This window comes from Sparus aurata, chromosome 15 (genome assembly GCF_900880675.1).
Source record: "Sparus aurata chromosome 15, fSpaAur1.1, whole genome shotgun sequence".
In the NCBI taxonomy this organism is placed as follows: Eukaryota; Metazoa; Chordata; class Actinopteri; order Spariformes; family Sparidae; genus Sparus; species Sparus aurata.
Genome location: NC_044201.1, coordinates 31,075,623 through 31,094,386, shown reverse-complemented (window position 1 = coordinate 31,094,386; position 18,764 = coordinate 31,075,623). Strand labels below are relative to the sequence as shown.

The window sequence follows — 18,764 nt, the reverse complement described above, 5'->3', positions numbered from 1 at the left end:
GTCAAGCAGGACCAGAACTGAATGTTTCACAATTATCAGCAGAGCTGTTTCTGTACTATGAAGAGGGCGAAAGCCGGACTGGATGTTGAAAATATCGTGTCCTTCAATGACCTCGAGTAGCTGCTGTGAAACGATTTTTTCAAGAATGTTGGAGATGAATGGTAGTTCTGAGATGGGTCTGTAGTTGTTTGTTTGGGCTGGATCAAGGGCAGTTTGTTTCTTGCCATCTTAAAGCCATCAGGGACAGAGCCAGAAGTGAGAGAGAGGTTAATGATGGAGAGTAGACCAGGCCGAGGGCGGCAGGGGGACGGGTGCATGTGGGATATAGTGTCTATGAGATTATGCAGAGATATAGGGGAGAAGTCAGACAGGAGAGTAGGACAGTGGACTGGTGAGTCAGATGAAACAGTAGGATTATTAAAGTTTGAGCGAATAATGTTAATTTTGTCAAGAAAGGAAGACAGCCAACTTTCACAGTCTGGTGGGGAGGAGGCAGATACAGTGGGGTGGGCAGGGTTTACAAGCCGGTCAGTACTGTTACACAGGAACCTAGGAATGGGTTTGTTCTGTAATTAGGTCTGTAAAGAAAGCAATTCTCCCCTCTTGGATGTTTTGAGGTGAGGCCGGGAGGTATCGTAGCGGTGCATCCTCCAGAAACAGGGAGAAAAGGAGCATCTGGAGGAGCCTTCAGACTGGGACAGCCTTCATGTGGTGTTGTGATGTAATCAGCCTTCAGATGCTCCTCTGAAGGATGCAGACCTGAACTGAGACACAGCAACAGAGTGAAGAAAACATGTTGAGCTGCAGCTTACAGAATCTTCCAGCAGGGGGAGTCATCTCTTCATAAGACACTCTGCAGGCGGTTAATGAATTAATAAAGTCTGACTCGTTATTCATCAATAATCTCTCTGATGTTCATGAGACGTTGAATGAAAATGAGGTGGATCAAATGTTTAATTCTGAGTGATGATGAGGTCATCACAGTGAGGAGCAGGAGGGAGAACAACAACGAGAGGTGGTGATGAGGATGATGATGGTGATGAGATGATAATAATGATGAGCAGCATCTTCAGTCAGTCAGACACTGACGAGGTTTGTTGAGGTTCAGATTCTGTGCAGCTCAGACTGAGTGTTTGAATCATCGACTGTGATCCTCCTCCTCTCAGACAGGAGGAGGAGGAGGAGGAGGAGGAGGAGGAGGATGTACTGCTGCTGCTGCTGCTGCTGCTCTTCACTTCCAGATTCAACAAACAGAAGTCAGAGAGGATCCACTTGTGATCAGCTTCATGTCGGACGGTGAAACCAGGTGAGTTTTTATGTCGGTGTTACATCAGCTGCTCTGAGTCAGCTCAGTTTGTTCTGGTGTTTTTGGTGTCAAAGGAAAATATTGTTATAGTTTTCTATAAATAACATAATGTATGATAAGTGAGTGGGAGAGAGACGAGAGAGAATTAGATCATTTCAGATCAATGTGGGTCACTCATGTTGTTTACTGACACATCTTTCATCTCACTCAAGCACCAAAGAAGAAGACGACGACCAGAGAGAAGAAAACAGGAAGCTTCTGTCTGAGATGAAGCATCAGTCGCTGGTTTAATTCACTCACGGAAACGTTCGGAAGCAGCTTCAAAAAGACATACTGAAGATTAAATAACACAGAAGACGACATTTGGTACACAGCACTTCCTGTTTTTGTTTCAGAAAATAAAGTTTTAAAACCGCTTCAGCTTTTTAACAAACAGATGATGAATTTTGGAAACAGTCGACATTTTGAACGATATGAAGTTTGGACACCAGAAGTCCACGTTTGTATCGCAGGTAACAATGTTTGGAAGCCGTCTGTGTTTTTAAAGTGAAGTAACATGAAGTTTGGCAGCAGTCTTTGCATCCTGAACGTTGGCGGTCGTAGGTTTTCCTTCTCGGCAGAGCTGATGAAGCGCCTCCCTCTCAGCAGACTCAGCCGGCTGCATCGCTGCGTGTCGGAGAGCGAGCTGCTGGAGCTCTGTGACGACTACGACCGCGACAGGAATGAGTTTTTCTTTGACCGCCACTCGGAGGCCTTTAGCTTCATCATGCTGTACGTGCAGCACGGGAAGCTACGGTTCGTGCCTCACATGTGTGAGCTGTCCTTCTACAACGAGATGTTGTATTGGGGCCTGGAGAGCGCCGACCTGCAGCCGTGCTGCCAGCGGCGTCTCGATGACCGTTTGTCTGACTGCTTCGTCCACTTCTTCCCCGAGGAGGAGCCGCGGGGCCCCGAGGAGCCGCGGAGCCGCTGGATAGAGATGATGAGGAGACGTCGAGGAGCCCACATCTTCGCTGGCGGCGCAGATCCTGGCTTCGGTGTCGATGCTGTTCGTGATCATCTCCATGGTGATGCTGTGTGCCAGCACCTTACCGGACTGGAAGACCGCTGAGACCCTCGACCAGCACAGGTAGGACAGCAGGAACCAGTCTGGACACAAAACTCTGTCTTAAAGTATTTCTGATTCTGAGTGAACTTGTTTCTGACTCTCATTGGATCATCTTGTTCATTTAGAACATTGTTCCATGCTGTGAATCTGATTGGTCCTCTCTCCCCCCCTCTCCCTGATTGGCTGTGCCCCCTGCAGGATCATTGAGGCGGTGTGTATCGGTTGGTTCACAGCAGAGTGTATCATCCGTTTCCTGGTGTCTCGGGACAAGTGTGAGTTTGTCCGCCGTCCTCTGAACATCATCGACCTGCTCGCCATCACGCCATACTACGTCTCCGTTACCGTGACAATCATGACAGGAGAGAACTCTCAGCTGCAGCGAGCCGGCGTCACGCTGCGTGTCCTGCGCATCATGAGGATCTTCTGGGTGATCAAACTCGCTCGTCACTTCCTGGGCCTGCAGACGCTCGGCCTGACGCTGCGGCGCTGCTACCGCGAGATGATGATGCTACTGATTTTCATCTGCGTCGCTATGGCGATCTTTAGTGCCTTGGCCCAACTGCTGGAGCACGGTCTGGACCTGGAGGCGGGAAACCAGGACTACGCCAGCATCCCTGCTGCTTGCTGGTGGGTCATCATCTCCATGACGACAGTGGGGTACGGGGACATGTACCCGGTGACGGTGGCGGGCCGTGTGCTGGGCGGCCTCTGCGTGGTGAGTGGCATCGTGCTGCTGGCGCTGCCCATCACCTTCATCTACCACAGCTTCGTCCAGTGCTACCACGAGCTGAAGGTACGCTCCGCCCGCTGCACCCACAGCCTGTCCACTGAGTTCATCAACTGACCAACGACGTTGCCACAGCGACCCAGACAGGAAGTGCTGAAGCCATCGATGTCAAACAGTGCTTAAAGAAACAACACGATATCTCTTGAACGAGACCTTTTTGTTTTGAATGAAACTTTGAGTTCAGGTTTGTTTTTTAGAAGTTTCTGTAATGTTCTTCCTTTAACGAGTCACTGACAGAAGTTATTGATGAACAGTTTTTAAAAGAGGATCGGAGAATAATTGATCCCAACTGAGACTCAGATTAATATTCATTTATTTGTTGGAAACGTTTCCTCAGTGTTTGTTACTTTTTCTTTATATGATTAATATGAGTGAAATGAACTGAAACTAATGAAACAAGATAAACTGAACACTGTGAACACCAAACTTCACCTGTCCAGGTACACTGCAGTTTGTTCTGAAGAGTGATCAGTAAATCAGAGCTGAGCTGTTTGTCTGTAAAAGTGAATGTTTAATACTGACATTGAATTGACTGAAACGTTTTACTTTGAAAACTGTCTGAACTTCACATGTTCAACAATCAATATCACATTGTTCAGATGTTTCAGGAGTTCTGGGATCAATAATGCAGATAAAAACCTTATCACTCTCAAAAATATGTTCACTCCTGCACACAGGTGACTCCTGCACACAGGTGACTCTACTTTACAGGTAACTCCTACACACAGGTGACTCCTGCACACAGGTAACTCCTACACACAGGTGACTCCTGCACACAGGTAACTCCTGCACACAGGTAACTCCTGCACACAGGTGACTCTACTTTACAGGTGACTCCTACACACAGGTGACTCCTACACACAGGTAACTCCTACACACAGGTAACTCCTACACACAGGTAACTCCTACACACAGGTGACTCCTGCACACAGGTAACTCCTGCACACAGGTGACTCTTCTTTACAGGTAACTCCTGCACACAGGTGACTCCTGCACACAGGTAACTCCTGCACACAGGTAACTCCTGCACACAGGTGACTCTACTTTACAGGTAACTTTACTCCTGCAGACATAGTAAAGTAAGATGTTTCAGTGCTTTGCGTTCACGACTGTAACCTTTAAATCTTTCTTCCATTAGAGGACGAACGTTTCTTTGATTCAAATCAATGCTTCCTGTTTTTTTTAAAGAAGTCATTCTGTTTCTACGTGAACGTTCCGGTCTCTCTGAACTTATCTGGATCTTTGTGATGTTTTAATTCAGTCCACAGACAGTTTGGTCTCTGAAAACAGGAAACAGGAACGGATCCACTTCCTGCTCATCAGTGTCTCTGTTTCCTGTAGCGCCCCCCTCAGGACTGTCTGTCAGGGGTTAATCCGGCAGTCTGTGGTGTAACTGGAGCTGTCGGGACTGACTGGACACCATCCACTGTCTCCATGGCAACAGCAGACTCAGAGACAGGAAGTTGAAGTGTTGGAAACATTCGGTTTTGAATGTCAGGACAGTGGAGGTGTGATTTATCTCAGTGAAGACACTTCTTCTTCTATTTCTTCTTCCGTGGTGTGAAATACTGCAGGGTTTAAACCAAAGCACAAACTACACGGACTTTCCCTTTAACCTTTAACAAGATACCACACTATGTCTTTCTTTCTTTCTTGCTTTCTTTCTTGCTTTCTTTCTTTCTCCTATAACAGATGATTTTATCTCTTACTTGTTGTATTTCCTCATTAAACCTGATAAAACCGTCATTAAAGGGCCACGTCGTGTATTTGTGACTTCCTGTTTGTTCTTTGTCGGCTGCTGCAACTTTTTATGAATCAGTTTTCAAGCGTCACGTCACAGTTTCAATAAAGTTTATTCATATCATCACAATAAAGAAAATTTAGTTCAAGGAATAAATAATATAAGACCTGAAAAAATAACCTTCAATATTTGTTCCTGGTTATTTTAGAGAGTTAAATGTTTCTGAGGAGATATCAAAGTTCAACGCAGCATACGGACTCTTTGCTCCCGACAAACTGTCACCTTCAGTCATCAGACAGAGTTCAGTCTGTTCTGACGCCTCCTTCGACCGACTGACTCAAACTTGAGAACACAAAGAATATTTCACACATCTCAGACGTCAGGACAGAAACGCTCCCGCTTCTGACAGAAATGATCCCAGATTTTACAAAAATAAAATCCTCAGCAGCTCAGAGAGCCGCAGCAGCTCCAGAGAAGAGAGCTTTAATTATTCTCTCTTTTTATTCAGGAACTTTAAATACATTCAAACATCAACAAACACAACACAGTTTAAAGGTCTGCTAACTAAAAGGAGTAAATCTGAACAGTTTCATTGTTTCTGACAGCTTCTGCTTTTTCAGATTTAAATTTTCTCTGGAAGTCAAATGTGGGTGAAAGTCTGTAACTCAAACGTGTGACAGGAGGGAAGTCTGTCAGGCCGTTTCATTTTGTGAATGTAATATTTTGCTAAAAATAATACCTGAATTAATGAAACACATTTAATCTGGGGAGCAGTATAGCTGAGGGAGAACGGCGACGCTCCGTAAAGTTTTGATATGATCAAGATGATTTCTAATAAAAGTATAAACCAGAGGAGAGTTTCTCTTTTCTTTTTCAAACTTTATTAGTAAAGACAAATCTTACAAGCCGAATAATTTCCAGCACAAATACACTTTGTGGATGGGGTCTGGGGTCGGATTAAGATGGAAAGAGAACAGATGCTCGTACAGACACTCAGCCTGTTGAGATTTCAACACTTTCAGTGAGTCAAAACTTACAGAGAGCTCTTCAAAAAAATCAGGAAATGTGGGGAAACATTCATGAATTTATCTATTATTTATTTGTGAAAAAGAAAAGAAAAGAAAAGTTGCTCCTGAGTTCCATTTCTGCAGAATGTACATTAATTTAAATCAGTATTAAACTTCAGCTGTGTGAGATCTGTGTGTAAGCAGATCTTATTCAGAGTTTTAAAGTGCACCTCTTTAGCTTTAGGTGGAATAGAGAATTTCAAAATTAAAATTAACTCATCATCTCTGACTTCCTCGTCAAAGTTTGTTAAAAAATATCCTGCTGCCGATTCTCAGTTCGTCTCAGCTCTAAACACTTTTGAAATGATCTCCCTTGAGATATTGTCCAAAATTGTCTCATCCTCAAAGTCAGCTACCTGCGTCCTGGACCTCTTTCGGGCAAAACTGTTTAAAGAACTATGGCCGGCACCGGACCTACAATGTCAGTCAGCGTTCAGAGCCTGTCACTCCGCCGTAACCGCCCTTACTAAAGTGATAAATGACATTTTATTTACTTTAGACTCTAACTCGACCTCAGTGCTCATGTTACTGGATCTCAGCGCTGCATTTGATACTATAGATCATGGCATACTGTCAGACAGACTTGAAAGTCAATTTGGCATCTCTGGCCTGACAGCCTGGCTAAAATCGTACCTGTCCGAAAGAACTCTCGACAACTGTCACTCTCTTCTGATCAGCACATCAAAGAAATGACCAAGATCGCCTTCTACCACCTTATTCTCAGGTCTTCCACGTGAGAGCACTTAAAGTCTTCAGATGGTTCAGAATGCTGCAGCCAGAGTCTTAACAGGAACAAGAAAATGTGATCATATTACACCAATCTTAGCATCTCTGCACTGGCTCCCAGTGCATCTAAGATCCGACTTTAAGGTGCTGCTGATGACATACAAAACTGTACACGGCCCCGTCGTACGTGTCAGATCTAATTAAACCAGATATTCCAAGTCGGGCATTATACTCTCTAACTTCAGGGCTCCTGCTGGATCCCAGGATTAAGAAGAAGTCAGCTGGCTGCAGGGCTTTTTCCTATCGGGCTCGTTTCCTCTGGAATAACCTCCCAGCTGACATCAGACAATCTGTCTCTGTTGACGCCTTTAAATCTAAACTCAAAACTCACTTCTTCGATTTAGCCTCTAATTAGCCCTGATATCAAATGTAAGCTTCTTCAGTGGGTCGGTGTCAGTCTCAATGAGTTCCTATACTACTAGAGTTACACTGTGCTGCCGACGAGAAACAATCTGATTATTCTGATCAATAATTGCATTTCTCTAACCTTTGTTTTGTTTTCTGTTCCCACAAGCTGCAAGCTGTGTCACTCTCTACACTCTCTATAGCTTCTCCTCCCCTCCTCCCCCTCCTCCTCCTCTCTCTCCTCCTCCTCTTCTCTCTCCTCCTCCTCCTCCCCCTCCTCCTCCTCTCTCTCCTCCTTCTCTTTCTCCTCCTCCTCCTCCTCCCCTCTTTCTTTCAGGCTCCCTTCTGATGGACCACGGCCCCCTGGGACCATCTACCATTTCCGGGCTCCTGCTGCCTTGAAACACTGACTGATCTGGATTATCACACCCTGGGCTCTGCTGGATCATTGCTCTCCTCTGCTTCACTATCTCCTCATATCTTTATTTCTGTAAATCTTGATCCCTCTCTCTGTCTATTACTAATTATCTTGTGTGGCCTGCCCTCTTCCAGGTCATCATGGTGGACAGGAGGTCGTCTGGCTCGGGCTCCACTTGGTGATGCCTCGTCCTGCTCGGTCGTCTCCTGGATCCACTCACTTTACATAACTTGTATCAGATTTTCTGTTGATGTAACTTGTAAACTGTGATTTGTTGTTCTTTCCTGTACACGCAACATCTATTGCATGTCTGTCCGTCCTGGAAGAGGGATCCCTCCTCTGTGGCTCTTCCTGAGGTTTCTTCCATTGTTTTTTTTACCCTGTAAAAAGGTTTTTTTTTTCCATCAACATGTGAAGTTTTTCCTCACTTGAATCGAGGGTCTAAGGACAGAGGATGTTGTTCACTGTACAGATTGTAAAGCCCACTGAGGCAATGTGATTGTGATTTTGGGCTATATAAATAAAATTGATTTGATTTGATTTGATTTTTTATAGTTCCATCTAATTCTCTGGGAGGTAGAAGCATCAGTAGAGAATCTTTTAACATAATTTCTCTCTTTAGGGGAGCGTAGCTGCGTTTATCATCAGAGGACAGACAGTACCAGGTCCAGTCTTGGTGCTGATCCATACAGTAAATGTCCCGGAGGAGAGTTTCTGTCTGACACAATTTATTCAACATGGCGGTGCTGTGACGTCATGGTCTCAGACTCCTGGCGATCAGCAGCAGTCTGGAGCTCACTGCTGCTATTGATCTGATATCTGCTGATATTATTGATCTCTGCTGTGAACTGGACTCTGGTCTTTATCTCAAACGAGCCCTTCGTTATGACTTCCGGTCAGGCAGACCGCGGACAGCCTCCAGTCGCGGGTCCTTCTCCGCGCTGACGTCATCGCGCAGCGCGGTGCCGTCAGCAGTTGGATCGGAGCGTCAGTGCAGCGGTGTGTTGTGAGCAGAAACAGGTGAAATCCGACGTGTTCAGGCGTGTTCAGGTGTGACGTGACGTACTGTGATGTACTACAAGCTGAACGGAGTGACGCAGCGGCTCACCGGAGCTCCCGCCGCCGCCTACAACCCGCAGGTGAGACCCGAGCACGCGTGACCTTGTTAGCTGCTAATGCTAATGCTAACCAATAACAACGTGGAGTGGTCAGTTATCGATCTGTTCATCGATGAATCTGATGAAAGGGACTTGAGTCTAATCTGAGTTCTGATCAGCTGTTCAGTTCACTGATCGATCAGCTCTTTCCTGCTGTTATTGATGATCAGTGACGTCAGAGAACACGCTTCCTGACTTACGTATCAGCTGTATTTATCTTCCGGTCTGAAAGTGTTTACATTGCATTAATTGTGTGTGTATATATATATATATATATATATATACACGTCTCTCACCTGTCTCTCTCTGACCTGTCTGTCTCTACCTGTCTTTCTCTGGCCTGTCTGTCTCTGACCTGTCTGTGTCTCTACCTGTCTGTGTCTCTACCTGTCTGTGTCTCTGACCTGTCTGACTCCCACTTGTCTGTCTCTGGCCTGTCTGTCTCTGACCTGTCTGTCTCTACCTGTCTGTCTCTGACCTGTCTGACTCCCACTTGTCTGTCTCTGGCCTGTCTGTCTCTGACCTGTCTGTCTCTACCTGTCTGTCTCTACCTGTCTGTCTCTCTGACCTGTAAGTCTCTGACCTGTCTGTCTCTACCTGTCTGTCTCCAGGGTCTGCGTCCAGCTGTCCCACCTGCCTCTCCTCCACTGATCTTTGCATCTCCGACCAAACTGGTGTCAGAAGCAGGAAGTCAGGCGGAGTACCTGGGAACCAATCGAGTCCCCGATCTGCAGAAAGCCTTCCAGGTGATGTCATCAGCCGTGTGTTTGTGTGTGTGTGTAATAGATTTAATGAATGTCATACAGGTTCCAGGGGTCCTTGAAGATCTAATAGGGGTCTTTGGGGAGGTTTTTAAGGATCCTTGAACAGGTTCCAGGGCTCACTGAGGAGGAAGTGAGGTCACAAGTCTCTCCGCCCAGCAGCCATCTTGGAAATGGCCTCTGGCAGTTAGTTCAGTGAGCAGGACCTGAACTGTGTCTGAATGGTTGATATGTATCCTGGTCTTGGGGGGACAGGACACGTGTTACAGCCGTCGTCTCTGGTGTTACAGACTTGTGTAGTAAAAATACTTGAGGTGGTCTGTCTCCACCTGAGGGGTCCCTGCTCAGGTGTGTCTGTGGAGACAATAGGAGCTGTGTGATGATGTAACACTCCTTTCTCTTTGGTCCAGAGGTCGGACGGTATCCCGGTCCACCTGAAGCGGGGCCGCATGGACCGCCTGCTTTACCGGAGCACCATGGGTCTGACAGTCGGGGGGGTGCTGTACTGCCTGGTGGCGCTCTACATCGCCGCCCAGCCCGGCAACAAGTGATGCTGCAGCGCTCTGATTGGATGATAGACTTCTGAGAAAAGTTGAGCGTTCAGATGCTGACGAAGTGTTCAGGGACAGTTGGAGGTTTCTGATGAGGCGTTCATGGACAGTTTGTACAGGAAATGTTATTTAGTGTGAATCAATAAAGTTTATTTTGTTGTAAAAGAATCTCAGTCTGTGTGTTTTGACTGACGCCTGTCATTAGATATTTAAAATGATTTGAATGTAAATGTCTTTAATATTACTGATGAAGCGTCGGAGGCGGTGGCGGCGGCGGCGGCGGCGGCTCACAGATCAGATGGTGGCTCCTCTGATGATGACAGCTGATCCTGTTTTATGAGTCCTGATCCTCCTCTGATCTTCAGGGGCTTATTGAGGATTATCTGTTCTCTCAGGATGTAAACACAATCAGCAGACCTCAGATCAGTTTCACCTGCACACACTGACCTCACTTTCCATTTCTCATCATCCTTAATATGAGCTGATGTCGGCCTAGTTAATATTCACGTGTTATCTGGTTGATATGTTAATATGTTGATATGAGTCTATAAAGTGATGTTTTAATTAGTCATTATTTCCACACCGCTGATGATTATTTATCGAGAATCTCATTTAGTTCGGACTTTGTCAAAGTATCAACAGTCTTCAGAACAATATTGTGACAGTATTGTTATCAACAGATAATGTGATATTTAACCTGTTCATCAGTGTCTGAATCATCTTCAGCCTGACTCAGGTGTGGTCCTCATGTAACACACTATAACAGGACAGTCTGAAGCTCACGACATCACATCTACTGGCCTTGGTTGCCATGGAGACAGAGGCAGTGTTATCAGGACCTCACACGAGAGTGTGTTCAAACAGCTGATCAATGTTGGCAGGTAAGACTTTAGCACTTTAGACACAGAAGCAGACAGGCTGGTACAGACATGCTGCCACAAACTGACACTTTTTACAAGGAGACAAACAACTTCAGCTGAAAGATTTAATGCTGAATTTACAACAAGGACACAATGACTTACAATCTGTCAAAGATATAGTTTCACTACGTTAATAAAGCTTTATGCTATGCAACAACTCCTTAAATAAGCTGATTTGTTAAGGGAGTCTGGTGAAATTGTGGTTAATAGTCGGCCTCATGTATCACATTAAATGCTGAATTTATATGAAGGACACAATGAGTTAGAATCTGTCAGAAACAGAATTTCACTACGTTAGAAAGTTTGTTTCAACTCAACAACTCTTTAAATCACTACATTTGTTGAGGGAGTCTGGTGCTGGAGCTGTGTGTTCATGTTGAGAGTTTTGAGACTAGTTATGTCTCATATATCTGCACCGTGCAGACGTGTCCTCTGAGTTCAAACAACCTCTCAGGTTTTAAACTGAAATCATTCCTCACAAAGGCAGCTAACACCCCCCCCTCCACACACACACGCACACACACACACACACACACACACACACACACACTCAGCTCTGACTGATGAGACAAAATGATCCAAATATTGTGTAACGTGTCATATTACTGGCCCTGTTTCCATGGAGACGGTGATGGGATGCTGGAGGCGAGCGTCACGGTAACAGATCACATTACACACACACACACACACACACACACACACACACACACACACACACACACACACATCCTCAGTTTGTGTTGATTGTTGCTGACAGTGTTTCTGTCTTTTTGTCCGCTTCATCTCTATGAATAATCAATATAATTCATATTTTTGTGGATCTCAATAGATGAATTCTCTGTCATCAATTTTATCAGATGTTTTTTTTATTGATGAGGGATTTTCTCAGAATTGAAGTGACGTCACAAAAAATAATTTATTTTATGTTCAGTTTCATTTTTTGTTGTGTGTCGTTGTGTTTTGTGCTTCTTTGCTCACTAACTTCAACAGAAGAAGCGGAGTTGCTAAAGGCTAACAGCTAATCACTTCAACTCTGTAGTCCCTGTTGGTCACCTGACCCTCCTCTTTCTGATTGGCTGGACCTTGAAGAGCTTTGAAATTTCACAGATCAAAGTCCAGTCAGATTAAAGGAGGGGCTCAGCTCATAACAGGCAGTGGACAAGGATTGTTTCATGTGTTCTCTTGGTTGTATTGAGTTGTCTTGTCACAGTTTGAATACATTTGTAACCTAAAATGTTTGTTTATGAAAGAATCTTTGTCTTAATCCAGATTACCACCACAGGAGATATCACACTGAATATGAACTTCAGTCACAGATTAAGTTTAATTTGTGTGATCATCACTCTGCAGCTGTAAGGAGACTTTGACGTCACAACATCAGACTAAATGAATGTTCAGTGAAGCAAAGCTTAAATATTTTGACATCTCTATGAACGACATTCTGTCCACTGATGAGGCTCTGTGTTCTCACATTGTGTCAACAAACAAACATATTAGATTCAAACACATCATGTTTATTCTCACAGAGCAGCATCAGCTCATCCTTCTCATGTCAGCCAGCTCATTATTGGTACAATGCTCAACGTAACTCCTCCTCCGCTCGCTGAAACCACGCCCCCCAGACACACTATCGGTGCATCCGTACAAATGTGTGTGTGTGTGTGTGTGTGTTGTTCAATAAAAGGTCACAATTATTTGTAAACATCCTGTTTGTTTGTTTTCTGTCGTATTTTTAACAAACTGAGCGTGACCCAGAATCTCCATGTTCCATCACCATGGTGACAGAGAACATGAGGTCACCGTCTCCATAGTAACTGCAGGATTTTGATTCACGCTGAAGGCCAGACTGTGATCCATGTTCAAACTGTGTGGAGGTGGTGAACGGCTGGTTACCATGACAACAGTTACAAACTATTTGACCCCATCCTGTCATCAGTCTCACAGGAAGTTCATTAGGACAGAGTCCTCGTTAACGAGCTCCTCACATCGTTAACAGCTGAGTCAAGCAGCAGGAATCACACTTTTGTTTTTTATAAGAATCTTAACGCTATTCATGATTTTATTTACTGCTCCAGATCTACTCATTTCCTGTTTACTCACTTCATTTACCATCAGTTTTTCCATCAGTTTTTCACAGCAAAACTGCTGCTGCTCGATGCTGTTCACCAGATCTGAGCCACTGGCAGAACAAAGCATTAAGTCTAACTCTTAATTCTAACTCATCTAGTCTGAAAATTGTATAGATTCTTCACACGGTACTGCACTTAGATTAGATAGATAGATAGAATTACTTTAATGATCCCAGAATGGGAAATTAAAGTAATTATACAGTATAAAGTACTGTATAATTACTTTATACAGTACTAGTTAGTTTAATAAACACTGCACCAGATTTTATATAACCTTCACATGTTTTATACATTAAATCTGTAAAGTTACTGCAGATTCATGTACTGTAAGAGAACATATTACATTCACCTCTAAAATGTACTGCAGTGGAAAAGAGGAAAATGAAAACTAAAGTTTGTAAAAGTACCTCATAAGTTTTTAACAGCACTGAAAGCAAGGGATTAATATAATATAATATAATATAATATAATATAATATAATATAATATAATATAATATAATATAATATAATATAATCGGTGTGTGAAGCTGTATTGTTCTGCCTGCAGCTCCTCTTCTCTCCAGCAGGTGGCGGTAAACTGTAAAACGGTATTTTGCCAACAATAAAACCCAGAGAAGAAGAACGAGCTGTGTTTTTGTTTGTGGTGGAAACAGCCGAAGAAGACGCGGTCCGTTATCATCCTCAGGGTGTGTTTGTTCGTCTGAGTTAAAGTGTCGAAGGAAAGTGAATGTGTTGCTACAGACTGATCTGAGGTGAGGCCGTCTGTTCCCGTCTGTTCCCGTCTGTTCCCGCTAACCTCCCGGATTAAACTCACACTTCACACTGTTAGTTCACACTCTGTGTTAGCATTAGCTGCTTCCTGTTAGCTGTGGACTCGTCACAGCTCGTCATTAACAGTTAACAACGGCACATTAACGGAAGTTGCTCGGTTCTGTATAAACACACCGGACAGTTGAGGTGAGGTCAACTTGTTCGTGATTTACAGAAAGAAAACTGAAAGAAAAACGTCCGTTTACAACGACAGAAACGAGGCTAACTCGCGTAGCTTCATCCGGAGTTGTAGACAAATTTGCTTCAAGTGAGCTAACTTTATAATCCAGTTAATTATTGTTTATCTGGAGCTGAACAGCTGCTTGTTAGTGTTTGGCTAACAGAGTTTAATAAAACAGAAAGCCTGCAGGACTGTTTACTGAGACATTGTTTACAAACACGGGTCATTAATAAAGACGTTTGTGCTGATTATTCGTGATGAGTGTTACGTCATGTGTCAGTGTATTTACACTGTGTATGTACAGTGTGTATTTATATATAATATCTGTGGAGTGTTGAACTGCTGTGTGTTGTTACAGATGTACTACTATCGATATGAGAGTGCTGAGGTCAGCTGCTGCTACAAATACCTGATGTTCAGTTACAACATCATCTTCTGGGTGAGTTACCTGCTTACTTACATATATACCTGTTCACCTGATCAATTGTTTACCCGATCACATGTTAGACTGACTGAGAGGGAGCACTGTTTTCTTTGAATATAGAGACTGAGGACTGTTTCCTGTCTGATAGTTCACAGGAAGGATGGCACTGCATCCTGTTTGGTTGAGGGAGCAGGAAATGTGAAGTGTTTCTCAAACTGTGTTTCTCGTCAGTTCTTGTGAAATGTCTCAGTTCTCCTCTCACGTCTGAACGTGTTCAGTCTGAATGACGTGAAGATGTCTCAAACAACTTTAGAATTAAATGCTGATGTCTGTCTGTGGTCTGACATGTCCAAACACTGGCGTGTGTGTCTGTGATTGGATCTGTCTGAACCCTGGTGTGTGTCTGTGATTGGATCTGTCTGAACCCTGGTGTGTGTCTGTGATTGGATCTGTCTGAACCCTGGTGTGTGTCTGTGATTGGATCTGTCTGAACCCTGGTGTGTGTCTGTGATTGGATCTGTCTGAACCCTGGTGTGTGTCTGTTGCAGCTGGCTGGAGCGGCCTTCATTGCGGCTGGTTTCTGGGCGTGGAGTGAAAAGGTGACTCAGCTCATCATCTCATCATTGCAATATCCAAAAGTGAGAACTCTTGTACTGGACTGACTGTTTCCTGGTTTACAGAGCTGGTCTGTTTTGTTTTACAGGGAATCCTGCTGGATCTGACCCAGGTGACCCAGCTGCATGGGTTTGACCCGGTCTGGTTGGTCCTGGTGGTGGGTGGAGTCACCTTCATCCTGGGCTTCGCTGGCTGTGTGGGAGCTCTGAGAGAAAACATTTGTTTGCTAAAGTTTGTACGTCAAAAAGTCTTTATACGTAAGTTTGCAGGTTAAAATGTCTGTCTGTGAACATTCGCTTGTTAAACTTGTCCTCGTGTCTTTGGGTCAGTTTTCCGGTGTGATCGGCTTCATCTTCATCCTGGAGCTGACAGTGGCGGTTCTGGCGGTGGTCTTTCAGAGTCAGGTCAGAGAATGGATCAACGACTTCTTCCTGGCAAACATCAGAGCATACAGAGACGACATCGACCTGCAGAACCTCATAGACTCTCTGCAGAAGATGGTAATTCATCATGTTTGTGTTGTCAAATATAAAGTCAGGAAATCTTAGTTACACCTGTAGGATCTCACTTCTAGTCTCCTGTTCTAACTGTTTCATGGTGACGGACGGATCCTGTTCTTTAACAGAACCACTGCTGTGGAGCGCAGGAACCAGAGGACTGGGATCTGAATGTATATTTCAGTTGTAACGGGAGTCATCGCAGCAGAGAGAAGTGTGGAGTTCCTTTCTCCTGCTGCGTCACTGATCCTGCTGTGAGTTGATCACTGATCAATACTGATCAATACACCTGGCTCGTCACCCTGGTTACAATGAGTGTGATGTTGACACCACTTTGTGTTTGTTCAGGACTCGGTGGTGAACACTCAGTGCGGCTACGACGTCAGAAACAGACCAAAGGTGAGGTCACTTCCTGTTCGTTCAGTCTGACTTCCTGTTGGGACTGTTGGGGTCCACATGTGTCTCTGCAGGTGCAGCTGACATGATGACGTCTGAAGTTCGCTGTAACCCGACGGACTCGATATAAAACACAATTTAGATTCAACTTTATTGTCACAGCTCAGAGACGACATGAAGTTGAGTGTCTCAGACGTACACTTTATATATTCCTGTTCTCTTCATTTGCACATGTGTATTAATGACACATTCTAACAGGAACATGTTGTATGTTGGTACGAGTCTCATGTTGTGTTCTAACAGGAACTTACTGTTGATGTTCTTATAATCTTGGAACGTGTTCTTGAGTCTTAACAGTCCCACAAAGCATGTGGTCGCTGTTCCACAGGAATGTTTCTCTGATGTTCTTATATGTTCCTTCACAGAGGGACTGGAGTGATCATATCTACGTTAAAGGATGCATCGCTGCGTTGGAGGACTGGCTGCCGGGGAATCTGTACACGGTGGCCATCATCTTCATCGTCATCTCCCTGCTGCAGGTACAAACACTTCAGTTCAGTACTGTACTACATCCTCCTGGTGTGTGTGTGCTGGTGTGTGTGTGTGTGCTGGTGTGTGTGTGCTGGTGTGTGTGTGCTGGTGTGTGTGTGCTGGTGTGTGTGTCCTGGTGTGTGTGTGCTGGTGTGTGTGTGCTGGTGTGTGTCTGCTGGTGTGTGTGTGCTGGTGTGTGTCTGCTGGTGTGTGTGTGCTGGTGTGTGTGCTGGTCCCAGCCTGCTGTTGACTGTACCTGGGATGTGTGTTTACCTGTACAGATGGTGGGGATCTACCTGGCCAGGACTCTGATCTCTGACATCGAGAAAGTCAAATTCAGCTACTGAAGCTAAACCTGTCAGGGGCGGAGTCTAAACCTTCAGGGGCGGAGCCTCCACCAGGTGTTACTGGACCAAGTTTCTTCAGTCAGACGTGCCTTCTTCTTCTTCTTCTTCTTGTGTTTCTTCAGTACTGCCTTCACTTCCTGTCATCAGGGTGATGACCTCTGAGCCGTCACAGTCCTGAACTTGTTTTGTTCTTCTTGAATGGAAACTGAATCTAGTAATCATCTTCCTGGACTTTGAGCTCTTTTTGAGATTGTGTTGCTCTGTAGATGTTTTTGTATTTGTGTTTCGTCACTGAGAGCTTCACGGTCTAACAGACGTGTTCCTGCTCAGCACCAGACTGCCTTCACTTTTCCTGCAGTTTAAGAATGACGCTGCAGCTTCAGGCCTTTTCTACTGTTTCAGTCCTCTGTGAATGTTTATTGAACCATGTGACCTTTGACCTGATTGGTTGTTTACTGTTCAGTGCCTCTTTCATCATCATCATCATCATCATCATCATCACCACCTTCAGGTTGAACTCAGGTCTTTTGTTTCGCTCTTTCGCTCTGTGATCATGTGACTGAATCTACTAATTTCCTTGATCAATCAGTTAATCATGAAGTATTGATAAATGTCTTGTTTTGTCCAAAACCCAAAGAGATCAGAGTTTATATTTTGATAAATTACTGAAATGATTAATTGATTATCAAACTGGTTGCCGATTAGTTGACTCTGTCTTCATTGTCTGTGATTTAAAACAGGAAGTGAACCTTTGATGGAGTCCAGTTGAGCCAATAAGAGAAGGATGAGTCAGTGATGTCACCCAGGTGTGACGCAGCAGGTGAAGTTGTCTGTCTTCACTGTGATCACATAGATCTGACTGCATCAACACATTCATGCGATACGTATCAATAATACCAGCTCACTTGTGGTCAGTGTGCAGCTGATCAACGTTGAACCCTGATCAATCACCGTCATGATTGATTTAAGGTATCCTTTCAAAATGTTAATGAGATGTGAAAATTAAAATCAGCTGATCAATCAATATGATTATCGGCTTAGATTTCCTCAACACGACAAAACGAAACACAAACGGGGAAACCGTCGATGTCGAGCTCTCATTGGTTAACACAACACCACAGAAGAAGAGTCACAGCGCTGCGGGTCATGTGATCACAGGAGACAGAACTTTATTGACACTGGATTCATGTTAACAGGTTGAATGTTTGAATTGTTTTGTATAAATACAGATTTCAGGATGTTTGAGCCAATCAGTACAAAAATCTGAATTATTGTTTAATTTCCTGTTTGTGATTTTAAGACTTCATTTCATTAACAGACGACTTTTATTCTGAAGGGATTCTGTTTTGTTTTGTATCCAAGTGAATTTTTATATTCGACAAAATAAAATGGATTTTGGTCTGAAGTTTGTTTTTTTTAATTAAAATGTGTTTTTGTTCATGAAATAACAGCGAGACAAAAACTTTGATTCAAACACTAAAAACCTTTATTTAAAAAGTGTTTGTTTAGATCTGAATGTGGTATTGATTATCGATTATGCTTCTAGTTTTAGTTTTTTGCCATAAAGTCAAAGAATGAAACAAGAAAATAGAAATAAAACCGACGTGAACAAAGAAAACAAATCTGTTTCCTCAATATTTGATTTGACCTCTTATTTTAATAATCATCATTTGAATAATAACTCAGCAGCAGCTGTGACATCATGACCACAGCAGAGACTTCTCACCAATCAATACATCTGATCATTGACCAGCTGGCATTTATCAATAACTGTACTTAGATGACCAAAATGATCAATTAGAAATGTCCCACTGTGCCTGAACACAACGTCATTATGTTGGAAATCAATTAAACTTCGTGACGTCACTTCCACCTATCGGTGTGAT

At 43.9% G+C, this 18,764-nt stretch overlaps 3 protein-coding genes across 6 annotated transcripts; all 3 read left to right on the top strand.

Moving 5' to 3' along the window:
- Positions 1–860: 860 nt before the first annotated feature.
- LOC115596189 (potassium voltage-gated channel subfamily G member 3-like) lies at positions 861–4,956 on the top strand. The gene is given in 4 exon segments (XM_030441034.1): positions 861–1,306; positions 1,519–2,296; positions 2,298–2,435; positions 2,613–4,956. Coding segments are annotated over 3 exon segments (1,218 nt in total). The 5' UTR covers positions 861–1,306; positions 1,519–1,862; the 3' UTR covers positions 3,259–4,956.
- A 3,538-nt stretch (positions 4,957–8,494) lies between these two features.
- Positions 8,495–10,195, top strand: LOC115596200 (cytochrome c oxidase subunit 7A-related protein, mitochondrial-like). The gene is made up of 3 exons (XM_030441050.1): positions 8,495–8,697; positions 9,327–9,461; positions 9,887–10,195. Exons 1-3 carry the CDS (start codon positions 8,629–8,631, stop codon positions 10,025–10,027), a joined length of 345 nt encoding a protein of 114 aa, XP_030296910.1. The 5' UTR covers positions 8,495–8,628; the 3' UTR covers positions 10,028–10,195.
- A 3,505-nt stretch (positions 10,196–13,700) lies between these two features.
- LOC115597167 (tetraspanin-14-like) lies at positions 13,701–18,283 on the top strand. 4 transcript variants are annotated; one of them, XM_030442904.1, is made up of 9 exons: positions 13,701–13,829; positions 14,427–14,507; positions 15,041–15,091; positions 15,196–15,342; positions 15,437–15,607; positions 15,733–15,858; positions 15,953–16,003; positions 16,426–16,539; positions 16,813–18,283. In XM_030442904.1, exons 2-9 carry the CDS (start codon positions 14,427–14,429, stop codon positions 16,876–16,878), a joined length of 807 nt encoding a protein of 268 aa, XP_030298764.1. In that variant the 5' UTR covers positions 13,701–13,829; the 3' UTR covers positions 16,879–18,283. The 4 variants fall into 4 exon arrangements, with proteins under 4 accessions (XP_030298764.1, XP_030298765.1, XP_030298766.1 ...); XM_030442905.1 differs by lacking the exon at positions 13,701–13,829 and adding an exon at positions 13,848–14,034; XM_030442906.1 differs by lacking the exon at positions 13,701–13,829 and adding an exon at positions 14,071–14,155.
- Positions 18,284–18,764: the final 481 nt, after the last annotated feature.